The 17168-nt window shown below is 50.1% G+C and overlaps 1 protein-coding gene across 1 annotated transcript in view; it reads left to right on the top strand.

Annotated features, from left to right (window-relative positions):
* STYXL2 (serine/threonine/tyrosine interacting like 2) overlaps positions 1-16079 on the top strand; it is a 28523-nt gene extending 12444 nt beyond the window's left edge. The window contains exons 2-5 of the mRNA XM_021682672.1: positions 2182-2276; positions 5662-5893; positions 7602-7819; positions 13366-16079. Of these exons, the coding sequence (XP_021538347.1) occupies positions 2182-2276; positions 5662-5893; positions 7602-7819; positions 13366-16079 (3259 nt within the window). The remainder of the gene's footprint in view (positions 1-2181; positions 2277-5661; positions 5894-7601; positions 7820-13365) is intronic.
* The last annotated feature ends 1089 nt before the right edge of the window (positions 16080-17168 follow it).

Raw genomic sequence — 17168 nt, 5'->3', positions numbered from 1 at the left:
ACTTGGTCTAGAATGGGAATCCAACACAACACTTCTTGGAAATCCCTCAGGAACTACCAACAATAATTCTGCATTGTGCTGTCCTGCATTGGCAAGTCTAACCACATCCTGGGTACAGTCATAGGCTATTCCTTTCTTTTGGCGAAGATATTTCTTTCTCCATAGCCTTGCTAGCCCTGAGCACACCATTCTCCCAAGGGAGGACTCTCGTGTAGATTTCTACTATGAGAAAATTGTCTGCTAATCAATTCAACTAAACTTACCTCCGCTCAGGTTAGCTCCATTCAGTTCAGCTGGACTCAGCACAACTCAACCCAGTCCATCCACCCATCTCTTCATCCATCCATGCTTTCAACAAGTATTTTTGAAGTACTTTTCTGTGTCAAAGTCTATGCTGGGCTTGGGGATCCACCAGTCGACTAGCCTCCTCGGTCTAATCTAAATGGTGTATTGTGGTGGAGAGAAGATTGGACTTTGAGCAGGATTGCCCTATGTTTGCATCCTAGTCCTTCCTCTTATTTACTGCCTTGGGGAATTTCGTTAGCTTATCTGGGCCAGTTTCCTCATCTTAAAGCAGGAATAATAATACCTACTGGTGGAATTTTGTCAGGATTAAATTCATAGAAGGCGCTCAAAAATGGTATCCATTCCAAATGCAATGGATGAAAATAAACCAATCAACATCACTGGGAAGTTTCTAAATACAGCAAACCAAAGGATCCTATGGGTTTTCATAAAGATAAAATAAGTCAGTTACAAGGATCAGGAAACACATGGACGTCAGACATTTAAAAGCAAAAAGACAGTAAAACAGAGGTTCTGGTCCTGGGTAAGATGGCAGACACACCTATCACTCTCTCATGGATTGCCTTTATAAAACCTGAACAGAAGGATACAGCAACTGTTTGAAGACTCTGAAAAGTAAATAGTAGCAGGCAGATTGAGGAAGACAGAATTCAAAGTACAACCAAACCAGAAATGTGAGTATCCATTTTTTCCCTGGAATACCCAGTTGTGACTCAAAGCAGTGTGACAGCAAATGGCAACAACGGCCTGAAGTGCCTAAAAAATGGAATATTATTCAACAACAAATTATTGATTAATGCAGTACAATAGATGACCTATAGATGCGTTTTGCTAAGTGAAATAAGCCATATCCAAAAGACTGTGATATGATTTAATTTATATGACATTCTAGAAAAAGCCACACTGTAGGGACAGAAAACAGATCAGTGATTGGCAGGGGATGAGGTTCAGGGAGGGGTTGACTATAAAGGGGTAGCATATGGGAACTTTTGTGATGGGAAAAAAACTTGGTATCCATTAAGTCCTCTCACTTTTTCTTTAATTTCTTTGGACCTAAAGGAAAGACTAAGCAAAAAAACGACCCAAACTCACCCCAACACAGGGAAAAGAGATGAACTCACTAGTGGGGCGGAGGGGGGGCACCAACCGTGATACTGTGGTCCTACCCCTTGTTTCTGCCCCGATTCACCATGTCCCTCGTATCCCTTTGGACGTCTCTGCTGAATTATTTCTGGAAAATTGCCTTGAAATTTACCTAAGTTACTTGATTGCATCCTGGGCTCAGGCTGAACCTTGATTTCTTGTGTTCAGAATCAGGACTGTGCATTTGAGCACCTCCACGTCCCTGTGCCAGCCCATCATTCTGAGCCCATTCTGAGCCCATTCTCTTTCCAACAGGGCAAAGATACGGGGCATGGATGGAATGGTGGCAGCCTACCCAGCCCACCAGTCCATCAGAACCTCAGGAACAGCATATTTAGGGATGTCCTATAGTACTGATAACAGAGGGGCAACAACAGGGGCAAGAGGGAAAAAATGATCAGCAGTACATCCAAGGGTGGGATCCCAATAGAGAAAGTGAAATCACATCAGGGTGAGTTCTCCCCAACCACAGACATATGCTTTTCCCTCCACAGCCTAGACTACCATGTCATTAAACATCAGTTCCCATAAGTGTCAACTCTGGTCTGAAAACAGTTGGCAAATGAGTCACAGTGATGGGCATTCTCAGGTTCCCTAAACCGAGGAAAACATTCCCTTTATCTCTCGTGGTCCACTGTGCCTAAAATCAGGCCCAGGTTTCTTGTCTAAAAAGAATGCCTCCCATTTAGATGCTGCCCAGAGTCCTCTCACACAGATATTCTCTTCTCTTAGGTACTCGGTGGTATCAGATGCAGAAACAGAAAGCATTTTCATGGAGCCCATACACCTCTCTTCAGCTGTTGCAGCTAAACAGATCATCAATGAAGGTAATGCCAATGGAAGGTGGGTGGGAGCAGGGAGAGTCCATAACTCATCTGGGGACCCTTGGAAAGGGCCCACTGGAAGAGGTCAGCGTGCTTCTCAGGTGCTGCCCATCACATTTAAGAGGAGCAGATCCAAAGAAGGCAATTCTGCCAACACAACTCATCATCAACCTTCATGAGACAGAGGTTGAAATTATTATGTACCAGTGTGAATAATTCTCTTGAGTCAGCAACCGGAGAGGCAGTTCCAATCTGCTCCTATGGCCTCCCATTCAGTTTTTCAGTTAATCTCAGCGATCCTCGGGTGGCTTATACTAGAGACACAGACCTGAAAGCCCAAGAAATGACCAGAAGCACCCAGAGAGTTCTGTTCAAAGGGATATCTAGATTTAGATCTGCATTTCCACTAGTGTTTGAAGATGGTTTTCAATCTGAATTATGTATGAGGAGGAGGTGGGGAAAGGTAGAGTGGGGAGATAGGTTAATATGCACACTGTAAATGTTGGAGCAGAAAGCATACTATGTATTTCATTCAAGGATATTCATTGTGATTGGATGGATTTTTTTAAAAATCAATTTTGGGCAAATTTCTTTTCTCCTCCCTTTGCCCTGGGTGTCTCTGTCACCCCTGTGGGGTGGGGTTGGATATAGCAGCAGTTACTGACATAGGGCCCTGCTGGGCCTTGGGCTTCATTTGGCATTCCCTGCTGGTGGCCATGATCCCTTCCCTGGCCCTCAGCTGTGAGAACCACACATGCTGCTCCTTCTCCATGTAATCCCAGGTCTTTCTCAGTCCCCAGGCCGTTTGGGTTCCCACAGGTCCCTGAGGACACCTAGATCTCCTGTCCACCTTACGAGGAGCCAGAAATTCCATTTGCTGGTGCTTGTGATATGGGCATCCTCAGAGGCCCCATCTTCTCAAGGAGCTCTCAAGTTTTTTTCTATTTTCTTTTCCTTCCCTACCTGGGGTCTCTCTTCCCTCGCTCCAAGCCAGGCCTAAGTGGCTTCACCCAGTCTAGATCTCTCTAAATTGATCCCAGCACCACCCTAGCTCTGGAAATTCTTTTTTCCTCCTGTGTGTTTGGGAACTTCCCTCGCCTTCCAGCCTGCAACATCCCTGCTCTGTGTTTTACTCTCTGGACCTCTCTCCATGCTTGGGTTCTTGGTAAGTGAACATCCAGCTTTAGGAGCTGTGAGAAAACCATTTCCTCTCTTTGAAAACTTCACTTTCAAGCCTATAGAATGCTATGGATATGTCTACAGGACATTGCACATGTAGATTGAAATCTAAAGCTAAGCAATGCCTTTTTTTTTTTTTAATTCTAGGTTTTTATCTACTCTCCCCTTGTCTGGAGCATTAAGCCTAAGTTTCCTTAGTCTTAGTGGCTGACAGGTGGTGGGGGAAGAAAAAATATATGACAGAGAAAGGAAGATGGATCAGGTGATATTTCAAAACACTGCCCTCCTCACTAGTGATCAGAGGGATAAAAACGTGTGTTGAAGAACTCTTCATTTTCATGAAAGTCTGTATATGCCACACATCTGAAAGAGCTTAGAGGAGAAATGTGTAGGGTTGGCTTTCTTCCGAAGAAACCTTAGGTAGTAGAAATAAATGGGAAGAATTGGTGCGGGGAGGGAGGTAGAGTTGAAACAGGCTGAGGGGTGGGCCAGAGACCTCAAGACCTCCAGAGACCTCCTACAGGAGCTGCCAGTAGAAATGAGGGGCTGGAACATTTGTTTTTAAACTGGAAAGGGGAAAATCAAGACAACAACCAGCCATATAAATAGCTGAGGAAGACAGTGCTGTATATTTTAATGAGGCATCAGAGTGTTTTATCTTTTACATGTAGTAAAGGAGAGCTGTCTCAGTTAGGAGAAGGAGGGAGGGAGAGGGGCTTTTGCCTTTGCTAGGTAGGATCCCAGGAGAGCCAGGGGAGAAGACTGAGTGGTAGAGAGAAGAGGACCGCTTCATCTATTTTTAAACAAAATAGAGCTCTGGGACTGCAGGGCTTTTCTTCTTTCTGCTTTTGAAACGGACATCAGAGAACATTTAGAGCGGAGATCTGATGCAGGGATATGGGGGCCCAGTCAAGTGGTTCAGAAAAGGGGAAAGAGAGAGAAGAGCTGCAGGGAAACGGGAAACAGAGTGCTCGGTCCTGGGTAGAACCCAGAACTCCCAGGACCCGCAGAGCTTGAGCAGTAAGCCAGGCTCACAGACACCTGTTCATCCCGTGAAGGGCTGGGCCGAGTCTATTTGCCAAATGTGGCTGTGCTCTCCACCCATCAGGGGAAGAGGTGGTGCCCGCCCGAGGTCATGGCCAGCGCAGGCCATACTCCTTGCTTACTTTTTCCCTTCTCTCTGTTCAGTGTTTTTGACTCCTAAGTAGTAGGGTTTTGCCCTCCACTATTCTTGTATACCTTCTCAGAGAAAGAAATACCTTACTTTTCCCCCAAATTTGATCATTGGGAACAGAAATATTAGGAGGAAATAAAGTTTCACTGGAGATATGGGTGAATACATTTTGAATTCATTTGGTTTGGTTTTTTTTTTTTAAGATTTTATTTATTTTTCAGAGAGAGAGCACAAGCAGGGGGAGTGACAGGCAGAGGGAGAAGCAGGCTCCCGGCTGAGCAAGAAGCCCAGTGCTGGACTTGATCCCAGGACCCTGGGATCGTGACCTGAGTGGAAGGCAGATGCTTAACTGACTGAACCACCCAGGCATCCCTTGAATTCATTTGGAATGTGAGCTTTTCTGAACTGTTGGTAGAAAGGCCCAGAATGCTGTTTGGGGACTAGCAGGGGAGTTCACGGCAAATCTTTGCCGCCTGCCAGAAAGTGTGGGACTGAGACTCACAGGTGCTTACATTCCAGTGGGGAGAAGCAGACAATAAATGAAATAAACAAGTAAATTAAATGTGTATGAGAAAGTGATCTGGCAAAATTCTGAAAGTTTTACTTTTCCCAAGTTATCTGCATTCCACATGAAAGGAGTTAAACTAATTATGTTTTGAAAGAATGCCATTGATTTATTTGGTAAATGCTTCTAGTTTATGTGGAGCACTGTGGGAGCTGTAGGTGTGAATCAGACATACGCCAAGTACTTAAGCACCTTGGTCTAAGTAATTATCAGCCAGCTTTAGAAAAATACAGGAGGGAGTAAGGGAAACCCGTGTCCCTTCACCTATCTACCTATACGGCTGCTGGTCCTGACCACAAGGATCCAGGCCAATGCAGGGCCCCTGGACCTTCATTAAGTCCTTCCTGGTATTTCAGCCCATGCCCAGAGTCCTAGCAGCATCTGACCTCAAATGCCTTAAATTCTCCTGAGGAACAGGGAGAGCCATGGTATTCTAATTCTCTAATGGGAGTGCTGCCTGTCTTCTCTAGAATTCAAGCCACGGGGAATCAGAGCGGAGGCAGAATGTCCAGGCATGCTGGAGTCAGCCAAGCAGCTGCTGGTGGAGGACCTGTACAACCGTGTTAGGGAGAAGATGGATGACACCAGCCTATACAATACCCCCTGCGTCCTGGATTTACAGCGGGCCTTGGTCCAAGACCACCAGGAGACCCCCTGGAATGAGGTGGATGAGGTCTGGCCCAATGTCTTCATAGCAGAGAAGTGAGTCTGACTGTGGCAGGTCATGACCCTCTGTCCTACCCTCTCAGCGCCTGAGAGAGATGAAACTTCCCCCGCTTTGAGCAAAGTCCCCAAGAGCTCCATCCAGCAAATTGAGGTTATCTGATGGGACATTTGGAGCCAGTGATGATACTGACTTTTATATGTATTACCAACCAATGAAAACTTGTACAATATAGTAAGAGGATAAATAGGTTACAAATTATATATATATATATATAATATGCTAATTGAACAATGTACTGATGTGTGTGTATGCACTTCTGCATAGACAACAATTAGACACAATGTGATAAAACGGTGACGATATTCTCTAGTAGATGGTTCTACAGGTGATTTTTTATTTTCTTCTTTAGGTTTCTTTTGAATTGTACAGATTTCCTAGAGTAAACATTTATTGTTTTCATAATCAGAAAAAAATGTTATTTTTAAAAAGTCTGTGAGTGGTTTTCAAAACAAAACACGAAACCATTCACTCAGGTCCTATTCCTTCAGGATCTTGTCCATGTATAATTGGCACCAATAGGCTAGGTTGTGAAATTAATTTTTGCTGCTCCATGGGCGACTTAATGAGATATTATCCCTGTGTAATTACTCATATATGCAGAACCAAAGCAGGGAATTTGGGGCCCCCATGGCAGCAGGCAGTCGGGAAGATCACTTTGGACGGTGGGGCTCCTACTCCCCTAGGAGTAATGAGTTGCCCAGAACCTGGTTCTCGGATCTGGGAACCAAGTCCTAAGTGATCTCTAGCTAAGCTCTGTAGACCCGGAAACATTCCCATCGTGCTCACCAGGGACCCCAGACACGTGCAGGTACCCCGGCTTCTGCTCCTTCTTTGGTAACCTAAGGTCTTCAGGACCTCTTCAAATGAAACTCCTCTTACTTTGCTGCACCAAAAAGATCTCTGAACTAGAAACCAAAAACACCTGTCCTTGTTCAGTCTTTTTTTTCTTTTAGTCTTGGGAAGTCATAAAACCTCTCAGGTTCATTTTTATAATCTTCGAATGGGAATAAAAATAGTTGCCCTGTCTACCTCTTGAGATTATGATTAGGGATAAAGTTAAAGAATGCGTGTAAAAGGACTTTGGAAAATATGGCAGGCCATATCAATGTGAAGCACGCCTAATTTTATTATTATTTTTGTCTGCTACTTTTGTGTCCTAACGAAGGTCCATTCCCAAGGCAAGGCATTTTTTTTTAAAACATTTTTTTTTAAAGATTTTATTTATTTATTTATTTGAGAGAGAGTGAGAGAGAGAGCGCAAGAGGGGGTAGGGTTAGAGGGAGAAGCAGACTCCCTGCCAAGCAGGGAGCCCGATGTGGGACTCAATCCCGGGACTCCAGGATCATGACCTGAGCCAAAGGCAGTCGCTTAACCAACTGAGCCACCCAGGTGCCCGGCAAGGCATTTTAAACCAGAGATCTCTAGACCAAAGATTTCCTGACAAATCAGTCTTGTTCTCCTCTTCATTCTACCCTTCCCTGCCCAGCTCCCTGTCCCTACTCTCTCTGGCCCCATTTTAGAACCACATTTGCAGTGAGCCCCGGACACCAGAGAGCAGAGAAGGGAGGCACTCACCTAGCTCCGGCCTCCCTGACCCAGCCGAAGCAGCCTCCCGGTCTCAGGGGTAATGCACCTTTCTAGCTCGGACTCTGGCAAAAATTGTCTCTGCTTCTCTCCCTACAGGAGTGTAGCTGTGAACAAGGGGAGGCTGAAGAGGCTGGGAATTACTCACATCCTGAATGCTGCTCATGGCACCGGTGTCTACACTGGGCCCGAATTCTACACTGGCCTGGAGATTCAGTACCTGGGTATGGAGGTGGATGACTTTCCCGAGGTGGACATCTCCCAGCATTTCCGGAAGGCTGCTGAGTTCCTTGATGAAGCCCTGCTGACCTATAGAGGTGAGGCGGGGGGTGGGGGGTCCCGCCTGCCCCAGGCTGCTAGAATTCCACAGGGGGAGAAGCAACGTGGGGGATGTCATGAAAACCTCCGGATTATCTGTCTTGAGAAGGTTGTTGTCTCATTCTAAGAGGAGGGGAAAGGAAAGGATGATCATTCATCTTATCAATAATTATTGAGGGCCTAACACATGCCAGGCACTGTTCTAGGTGCTTGTGGTGAAAGACACAGAAAATGCCCCTGACCTTCAAATGTCACACCAGAGTGAGGGCAGAGAAAGTTACAAAGAAAAACGTCAGATAGTGACAAGAGTGAGGCAGAGACTAACTAGGATGATGTGTTGGAGTGACTGGCTAGCTCCTTGGGGAGGGCGGTTGAGAAGTCCTCTCTAAGAAGAGGACATTTAAGCTGAGTGACAAGAAGGAACCAGCCATGGAAAAATTGGAGGAAGAGCATTCCTGGCCAGAGAAAGTGAGAGCGAAGCTTCTAAAGTAGAATAAGCTTGGTGGGTTCAGGATCAGGGGTCCTGATGCAGGTCCTAGTGCGGGTCAGCATGGTGGGTAAGGGTTAGAGTGGCAGGGGCCGCTTCATGCAGGAAGTTTTAGGCCAAAGTGAGGGAGTTGAACAGTGCCTTGATCTGATCTACATTTTAGAAAACTCTCCCTCTGCTCTGGTGGGAGGGTGGGAGTGGGAGCTAGGAGAGCGGTGCTGAGGCTGTGGCTGTCATCCAAGTTGACCCAAGATGACCTGAGACTCAGCCACAGAGTTGATGGGACACCTCAGTGGGGACGGGTGGCAGCCCATGCATGCCCCGGGGGGCACTGGGAGTTCAGGATCCCAGTCAGAAACCTTGGGCTTGAGTCTGGGCTTTGCTTTGCTTTCTCTATTCCATGGGACCTCAGGCTGTTTCTTTCTCCAGGAGAACCTCAGTTTCCTTGTAAATACAACAAAGTTAAAGAGATGTGATCTTCCTAACTTCACTGTGAGGACTAACATTTTAAAATGCACATAAAAACTTACTTAGCACAGCACCTGGTAAATATACATGTGTATGTATATATGTATATTTATAAATATATGTATATATATCTATACATAGAATGTTTTTATAGAGATTTTTATTAAAATGAAATTTATAAATTTATAAATTTTATGTATATATATATATATTACATATGTATGTATATATATGAAATAGTTTTCTCCTCTTTTCAATGCTTAAAACAAACAACAGCCCTTAGTCAGACCCTTAAGAAGTACTTGACAGGGGCGCCTGGGTGGCTCAGTCGTTAACCGTCTGCCTTCAGCTCAGGTCATGATCCCAGGGTCCTGGGATCGAGCCCCAGGTCAGGCTCCCTGCTCAGCGGGAAGCCTGCTTCTCCCTCTCCCACTCCCCCTGCTTGTGTTCCCGCTCTCGCTACCTCTCTCTCTGTCATATAAATAAATAAAATCTTTAAAAAAAAAAAGTACTTGACATTTGAGGGGGCAGTTCTACTAGTGACTCACCCTAGGGAGATGAGATACGCACGCAAAGATGTGCTTACAAGGCCGTTACTCATGGGATTATGTAAACTATGAATGATTAGAAACACGAAGTGTGGATTGGTTAAGTCAGTTTTGATATGGGCATAAACTAGAAAACTCGGCTATCCTTAAAAATGAAAATGGAGCCTTATATTTGCTACCATGAGGGGATGTTTATAACGGATTAAGTGAACAAAACTGAATACAAAACAATACATATGGTTTGACACATTTTTATGGGGGGGAAAAAAACCCGCTTTAAAAAATATATTCCTTCTGACCCAACGTGACTTGAGCGTGTCTGCAAACGCCCGCGGGGAGGGGATTTCTCAGGCTGCTTCTGCAGCGCAGATCGGCGCGGTGGAGCCGGTGTAGACGTGGCCCCGGGCGGGCGGACCTGGCCCGCAGGACGGTGACTGTCCCCAGAAGTGCGGCAACAGCAAGGGCCACGCGGCGGGAGAAGCTGCCCTGCGCAGGGAGGGAGGCGGCGGGGGCGACGGGCTGTGCGAACCCGAGCTGCGCCCCCGGGGCTGGGAAGGGTCTCTTCAGGGCTTCGAGAATGGAGGCCGCACTCCTGCGGGGTCCGGGTGGGCTGCCCTGTGGCCGGAAGCAGTGAGCAGGGCTGCCTGGTGCAGGCGGGGGTGGGGGGGGCAGAGGGGGAACGGGGACCCGGTGGAGCCCCGTCACCAGCAGGGGCCTGCGCCCCGCGCACCTGCTTCTCTCCTCCGGCTGCTGGCGGTCAGTGGCATTCAGCCTGCCTTCCCTCCCCGCACACCCCTGCCAGGCAGGGAAAGGACCTTCTCCTTCCTGGGGTTGCCTCTGGGTTGATTCCTACTGCAGTCCTGACGGTTGTCACCATCCCTAAAGCCTTAGTTTCTGTGATTTCCTCTACCCCAGGATGCTGTGGAGTCAGTTCTTAAGGAGGAGAAAGGCAAAACTAACACCTGGGCAGGGTGGGTTATGTGATAATCACAATAACCACAATGGAGGATGTTATTTACATTTTACAGTTGGGGAAATCGAGACCCATGAAACGTTTCCTGACTTTGCCACTGTGTAATAATCAAGGTTCTCTTGGTTGCTAGTAAGTAGAAACCATGTCAAGGCATTAATTATAACAATACAAGAAAACGTCCAAAGACGGGAATGTGGCTCCAGGATCGTCTGAACAAGGACTGTGCAATCTCTGGACTCTTGGTTTCCATCTTCTCTTTTTCTTTCTACCTCGGATAGCATGGCCCTCCACAGGCCTGAACACAGACTGGCTAAATCCCTGCCTCAGTCCCATTTCCAAATCTCCTAGAGAGAAAATTTGCTTGGCAGACTCTGGTCCTTTGTCAACCCTGAATTCTATCCGTGGTGGCAAGGTGGGGAAGGTAGCTTCTAGGCAAGTACTTCTTGTTTTTCTCGAAAATGGAAAGAGGGAACGCTCTGCGGAAAATGAGAATTATGAATTGGGAGAATACAACCCAAAAGCGAGCCATGTAGAGGCATGCTGAGAATGGAAAGAGACCTTTCTTACTCAAGCCCAGTGCTCTCTCTGCTAGCCATACCCTTCAAACTCTTAGAACAAAGGGACCACATCTAGAGGGACCCTCCCTCCCGCAGTCAGCCTCGCTGCTAATCAAAATGGTGACGGCAAATTCGAAAAAGACCGCTTTCCTCAAGCCATTTTACCGCTGGAAATTTTTCGTCATAACCAAACAAATCTACAAATCCACTCTGACATGGATGTGCAAGGTGCCCCCCAGAGTCGTGCAGAGCACGATCTGCAGTGTCAGTGTGGCCTTATGCCTGAAAGAGGACAGTCCTGTCACCCAGGGCCTGACCACCTGCCTCCCCCTTGTCCTCAGGCCGCCCCTGAGGCTCCACAGAGGAATCCCAGGGTGCAGGGAACACAGCTGAGAAAAGCATGGCACCCCCAACCTTGTCTCTGCCAGACTGAGTCTAAGGAGCATTTGCTGCCATGTCCTCATGAGGCAGCTTGGCTGGCTGTGCCTGACGTGTCCTGACATGAGCTGGCCTGGTGACTCCACCTCGAAGGAAGGAAGGGAGACTTTGGTGTTGACAGCAGCAAGTGGTGGCCTGGTCAGCCAGTTAAAGGGGGGGTCCTTGGTGAGGGACAGCTGAGCCCGGGGCTGGAGGTGGGAAGAGGTGAGACAGGGAATCTGTAGATGCACCTGCAGCAGCTTTATTCTGCCCGCTTACCTCCCTCTAGTGACTGCTGGCTGTTGGCAGCAATGCCTTTCAGCATTATTGGGCCTCAGGTCCCTTCTAGTCTTGCCTTGGTCTCCGACCTTCTGGGTGACAGACATGGTCTTCACTGATGCAAGACGTACTGATAAAAGTCACCCCCTGCCCATCCCATATTGTTACCTAGGACTCTTAAAAGATTTAACAAACATCCCCAAAGACTGTTGGCAAATAGATTGATGGCAGCCTGGAAGGAGGACTTGTGGTTCCGGGCTGCGTTGTAAACAGCCATCAGAATGAAGGCATAGGAGGCATGTTTGTCAGGCTTATGAAGGATTCAAAGCAGAAGATGAGGCAAGGGGATAACCGATTTATTGAATGCTGGAGTCAAGACTTGGTAAAAGTTTCTATTAGGCTATAAGAACAGGTTATATTGGGTGCCTGGGTGGCTCAGTCGTTAAGCGTCTGCCTTCAGCTCAGGTCATGGTCCCAGGATCCTGGGATCAAGCCCCACGTCGGGCTCCCTGCTCGGTGGGAAGCCTGCTTCTCCCTCTCCCACTCCCCCTGCTTGTGTTCTCTCTCTCGCTGTGTCTCTCTCTCTCAAATAAATAAACTCTTAAAAAAAAAAAAACACAGGTTATATTTACCAAAAACATTAATAGGAATTTGTAACGTTATCCTTATGTTTTAAAAATGCTACCAAAAAAAACTGATGCATGACTGAATAGCATTTTTTTGAAAAACCTTTACAGGTTTCAGTTGATATAAAAGATAACCTGAGTTCATTTTAGGACATATCCATCCACATTGCAGCTTAAATGGCATGAGGGAAGCCTCCATGCCCAGAATGAGAGTGGTGAGAGGCCTCTGTGTGGATCAGTCCAAACCTGAAATATACTTGCTCCATCCTGACACAGAGTCCTAAGGAAAAAAAAAAACAAAAAACGAATAAAGTTTGACTTGCAAGTTTGGCTAGTATAGGAATGGGACGTGAAAAGATGTCCAAATAATGATTGAGAGACCCAGAATAGCCAGGAAAAGGGGAAAAAATTAATGAAGAATATGTTAGTGATCTTCTTACATATTTTTGTATAAAAGGCCTGATTCATACAGATGTTCGTTATTGACCCCAGAACGTCAGAATGTCAGAGGAGGAGCTCGGATGCTCATTACAGAGAGTTATACTTTGCTCTAACATGCGAAGGAAGTTTCAAAAGAGTAGATTGATCTAAATATGGAGTGAAGGGTGTGTGTGTGTGTGTGCGCGCGCGCATGCACACAGGTACGCACGCGTGATACTGAGCTCCCCATCTCAGGAAGCATCCAGTCTCTCTACTGGATGGTGGGTGATCCACATCGAGGATGTTGTAAAGGGAGTTCTCAAGTTTTAACTATGCCTGTGGTGCTTTCCCACACCGACAGTCCTGTGATTCATTCATCTTAGCCTCACTTCTTTTCTTCTCTCTCCCCCTTTCCCCCATTCTTTTATTTCTCCTCCCTCCGATGTTCAGTTTGGCAGGAAGAAAGTAGAAATGCACTCCAGTGTTTCAAAAGTGGGGGTCCGTTTTGGTCCCCTTTCCCCCCCCCCCCCCCCCCCCCCGCCCGCATTCAGGCAAATGCGGGGGATGCTTGCAGCAGGGCAGGGCACCTGGCGGCCCTCTTTGGGGGCAGTGATGCTCCTCCCTCACAGGACTTGAGCGCAGATGAACTCCAGAGGCAAGTAAATACAGTAAATGCAGCACATCTAAACAGTACCTTTTAACAGCACTTTAACAAGAATCTTTATAAGGCAGCCACTGTTGATACATTCTTGTCCTGTGCTTTCTTTCAGGGAAGGTCCTGGTCAGCAGTGAAATGGGCCTCAGCCGGTCGGCCGTGCTGGTGGTGGCCTACCTGATGATCTTCCACGACATGGCCGTGCTGGAGGCCTTGATGACTGTGCGCAGGAAGCGGGCCATCTATCCCAACGACGGCTTCCTGAAGCAGCTCCGGGAGCTCAACGAGAAGCTGATGGAGGAGAGAGAGGAAGACTACAGCCAGGAAGGGGGGACAGATGAGGCTGAGGAGGGCGAGGACATGGAGAGCAACGACGGGGCCAGAGTGCACGGCCTCACGGTGCAGGAGGAGAGCGACACCGCCAGCCTCCTGAGCTGCTCCTCCTGGGGGAAGGCCAGCCGGGCGTCCAAGCCCTTCACCCTCATCGACGAAGATGAGGAGGAGAAGCTGTATGAGGAGTGGAGGAGGGGGCAGGGCCTCCCCCCAAGCAAGGGCCCCCGGGGGGGAAATGGCGAGCGGCCCGCCTCTGGCCAGGGTAGGGAGGAGCCCGAGGACCGGGCCGTGGACCGGAGGATCCAGGAGTGGCAGAGCCGGAATGAGAGGCTGCAGGCGGGAGGGCTTCGGAGGTGGGAGGGGGCGGAGGCCGAGGGGGAGGCCGGCCAGGCCGGCTGGTTCGGGAGGAGAAGGCGGCGGCACACGCTGAGTGAGAGCCGCCCCTCGGAGAGCGTCAGCAGCCGCGACCCCCGGGGCCCGCAGCCGCCGCTGGAGACGAGCGGCCAGGGCGGCAGGCCGACGGGCCGCTCCGACTCAGTGTCCACGGACGGCACGTGGGACATGTGGACCCAGAGGCTGCTGGAGATTGAGGAGGAAGCCTCCCGTCGCTACCGCTCTCGGAGCACGACGGAGGGGGCGGCCACGAGCCCGGAGGTGGGGAGCAGCGTGCGAGCGGAGGACCAGGAGAGCGTGTCTTCGGAGGCCTGCTCTTCCTGTAACTTCTGCAGCAGGACCCAGGACAAGCTCACTGCCCTGGAGAGGTGGAAGATCAAGCGAGTCCAGTTTGGGTTTCACAAGAAAGACTTGGGGACAGAGGACGGCAGCAGTGAGCGAGCCGCCGAGGAGGCGGAGAGGGAGCCGAAGGGCTCCGACGTGGACCTGACGGCCTACCGGGCCTGGAAGCTGGGGCACCAGAAGAAGGTGGGCGGCGACAGCAAGCAGGAGGTGGCGGCGCTCAGCAAGGGGGAGGACTCGGCCTCGGCCACGGCCAAGAAGAGGCAGCGGAGGCTGGAGCTGCTGGAGAGGAGCCGGCAGACGCTGGAGGAGAGCCAGTCCGTGGGCACCTGGGAGGCAGACGGCTCGGCCGCCAGCCCGAGCATCCCCCGGTCCGCCGTCTGGGCGGCAGCTCCCTCGGTCAGCGCCGAGGACGCGGCCTCAGTCCTCAGCGCCCAGAGCCACGGCTCCCGCCCGTCTCAGGCTGGAAGCCACGCAGGGGGGTGCTGGGCCCCGACCGCCGGCGCGGCGCCGCCTGACCTGCCCGTGGGGCCTGGGGACACCGTCTCCGTCGCCAGCATTCAGAACTGGATCGCCAACGTGGTCAGCGAAACCCTCGCTCAGAAGCGAAACGAAATGCTCCTGCTGTCCCGCTCGCCGACCGCTGCGAGCACCGAGGCGGCGCCGACGGTCCGCGGCCTGGGGGGGGCCCGGGCCCCCTTGCTCAGTGGACGCAGCAGCCCCGCGCCGGGCGGGGGGCCAAGCAAGCCGCTCTACAGCCTCTTCGCTGACAGCGTAGACCTGAAGGAGCTCGGCCGGAAGGAGATGGCGATGCAGATGGACCTGAGGGAGAAGATGTCCGAGTACAAGATGGAGAAGCTGGCCTCCGACAACAAGCGAAGCTCCCTTTTCAAGAAGAAGAAGGTCAAGGAAGAGGAAGGTGATGGCGTGGGTGACAGGGATGAGGACACCGACAGTGCCATAGGGAGCTTCCGGTATTCCTCCCGCGGTAATTCCCAGAAGCCCGAAACGGACACGTGCTCCTCCCCGGCTGCGTCCTATCGCTGCGCCAGCTCCGGGAGGGCCGGCAGAGAGAGGCAGGGCAGCATTACCAAGTGGCTCAGCGGCCTCGGGACAGAGGACAGACCTCCTCCCCCGAGTGACTGGTCTGCAAGCGCCAGGGGCAAGTACACCAGATCTTCCCTGCTCCGGGAGACCGAGTCCAAGTCCTCGAGCTACAGCTTCTCCAAATCGCAGTCGGAGGAACAGGACACGTCCTCCTACCAGGAGGCCAATGGCAACTCTGTAAGGAGCACTTCGCGGGTCTCTTCTTCCTCTACCAGGGAGGGCAGAGCGGTGCACAGATTCTCCAGGTCAACGTTCAGTGAGACCTCAAGCTCCCGGGAGGAGAGCCCAGAGCCCTACTTCTTCCGCCGGACCCCCGAGCCCTCGGACGGGGAAGAGTCTCCGGAAGCGCAGCGGCCGGACTGGGCCAGGCCCAGGGACTGGGAAGATGTGGAAGAGTCCTCCAACTCGGACTTTTCTGAATTTGGAGCCAAGAGGAAATTCACTCAGAGCTTCATGAGGTCCGAGGAGGAGGGAGAAAGAGAGAGGATGGAAAACCGGGAAGAAGGGAGGTTTGCTTCAGGGCGGCGGTCCCAGTATCGGAGAAGCACTGACAGGGAGGAGGAGGAAGAGATGGACGATGAAGCCATCATTTCGGCCTGGAGACGCCGGCAGGAAGAGACCAGGACGAAGCTGCAGAGAAGGAGGGAGGATTGAGCTGGGGCAAGGTGGACCTGGGGGAGACGCAGAACATGGGAAGAAGCCACACAGCTTAGCACAGGCTCTGGGCACACCTGGCCACCGCCAGTCAAGGCCACCGCCCATCAAGATGTGGAGAGGATCATCGTGAGGGGCAGAGCCTCCAGGAGAGCCGTCAGGGTGAGGTCTGAATGCTAAGCCAACTGACGCCATTTTCTGTTGCCCGATGTCCTCTTAGGCTTTGACCCTTCCCTTCTGTACCCGATAGCGTTCAGCACTGACGGGAGAGGTGAGCTCGCCGTGCCACCAAAGCTTGTCAGAGATTCCAGCTCACGTCCAGGAAGACGGAATGCAGGACATGGTTCTGTTGGTGGAGGTTTTATGAGACCCAGGAAATTTATCCTGTGCCAAGTCTCACCTCTCCTGGCAAAGCTGAGTTCTTGGTGTTTCTTTTAAATGTTTGGGATCTCCATTAAAATGGCATGTTGTCTAACATTTCTCCTTCATTCTGGTCACTTTTAGCTCTTTGAACCCACCTTAAAAGACACAGATGGGTGATCATGAGCCAGCCTCACCTTGTTCCATGAATGCTATGTCTCCAAACAATACCACTATCATCGCATTAAAACAGTAATCAGGCATTTCGTCTATGACACAGTGTAGCGGGAAGACAGGAGAAAGACCCATGAGAGTAACGGAATTAGAGGGAGATCAGGTTTTATTGTGCTGAGAGTGGTGAGACCTAGGCAGAGAGGAGTCCCGGAACAGCAGAGAAACAAAAGCAAACTATGGGGTGGGGAGTGGGGGAGAAGAAAAGAAGCCCAATATGAGGAGATGGAGATGTGGTTTTATGAAAGCTTGCCGTCACCCTTGCTTTTCATTCCTTGGAGGATGATGGTACCATGGGAGAGACTCCAGTACGGGGCTCCCCTTCTTGCCGGATTCCAGTTAGGTTTGGAGGGTAAGTGACTAGCATGAGATCACAATCTCCTTCTAAGGAGAGAGAGGTCAGGGTATTCGTCCCCCATACTCCTCTGCCAGGTTGTGAGTGGCCCTTGGCCCACGGTTGTGGCTCTTGCCAGGCTCTGCAAACAGCTCCTTCACGTT

This window comes from Neomonachus schauinslandi, chromosome 6 (genome assembly GCF_002201575.2).
Source record: "Neomonachus schauinslandi chromosome 6, ASM220157v2, whole genome shotgun sequence".
Classification (NCBI taxonomy): Eukaryota; Metazoa; Chordata; class Mammalia; order Carnivora; family Phocidae; genus Neomonachus; species Neomonachus schauinslandi.
Note: the sequence above shows the minus strand (reverse complement) of the source record. Positions and strands in the feature narration are given on the sequence as shown.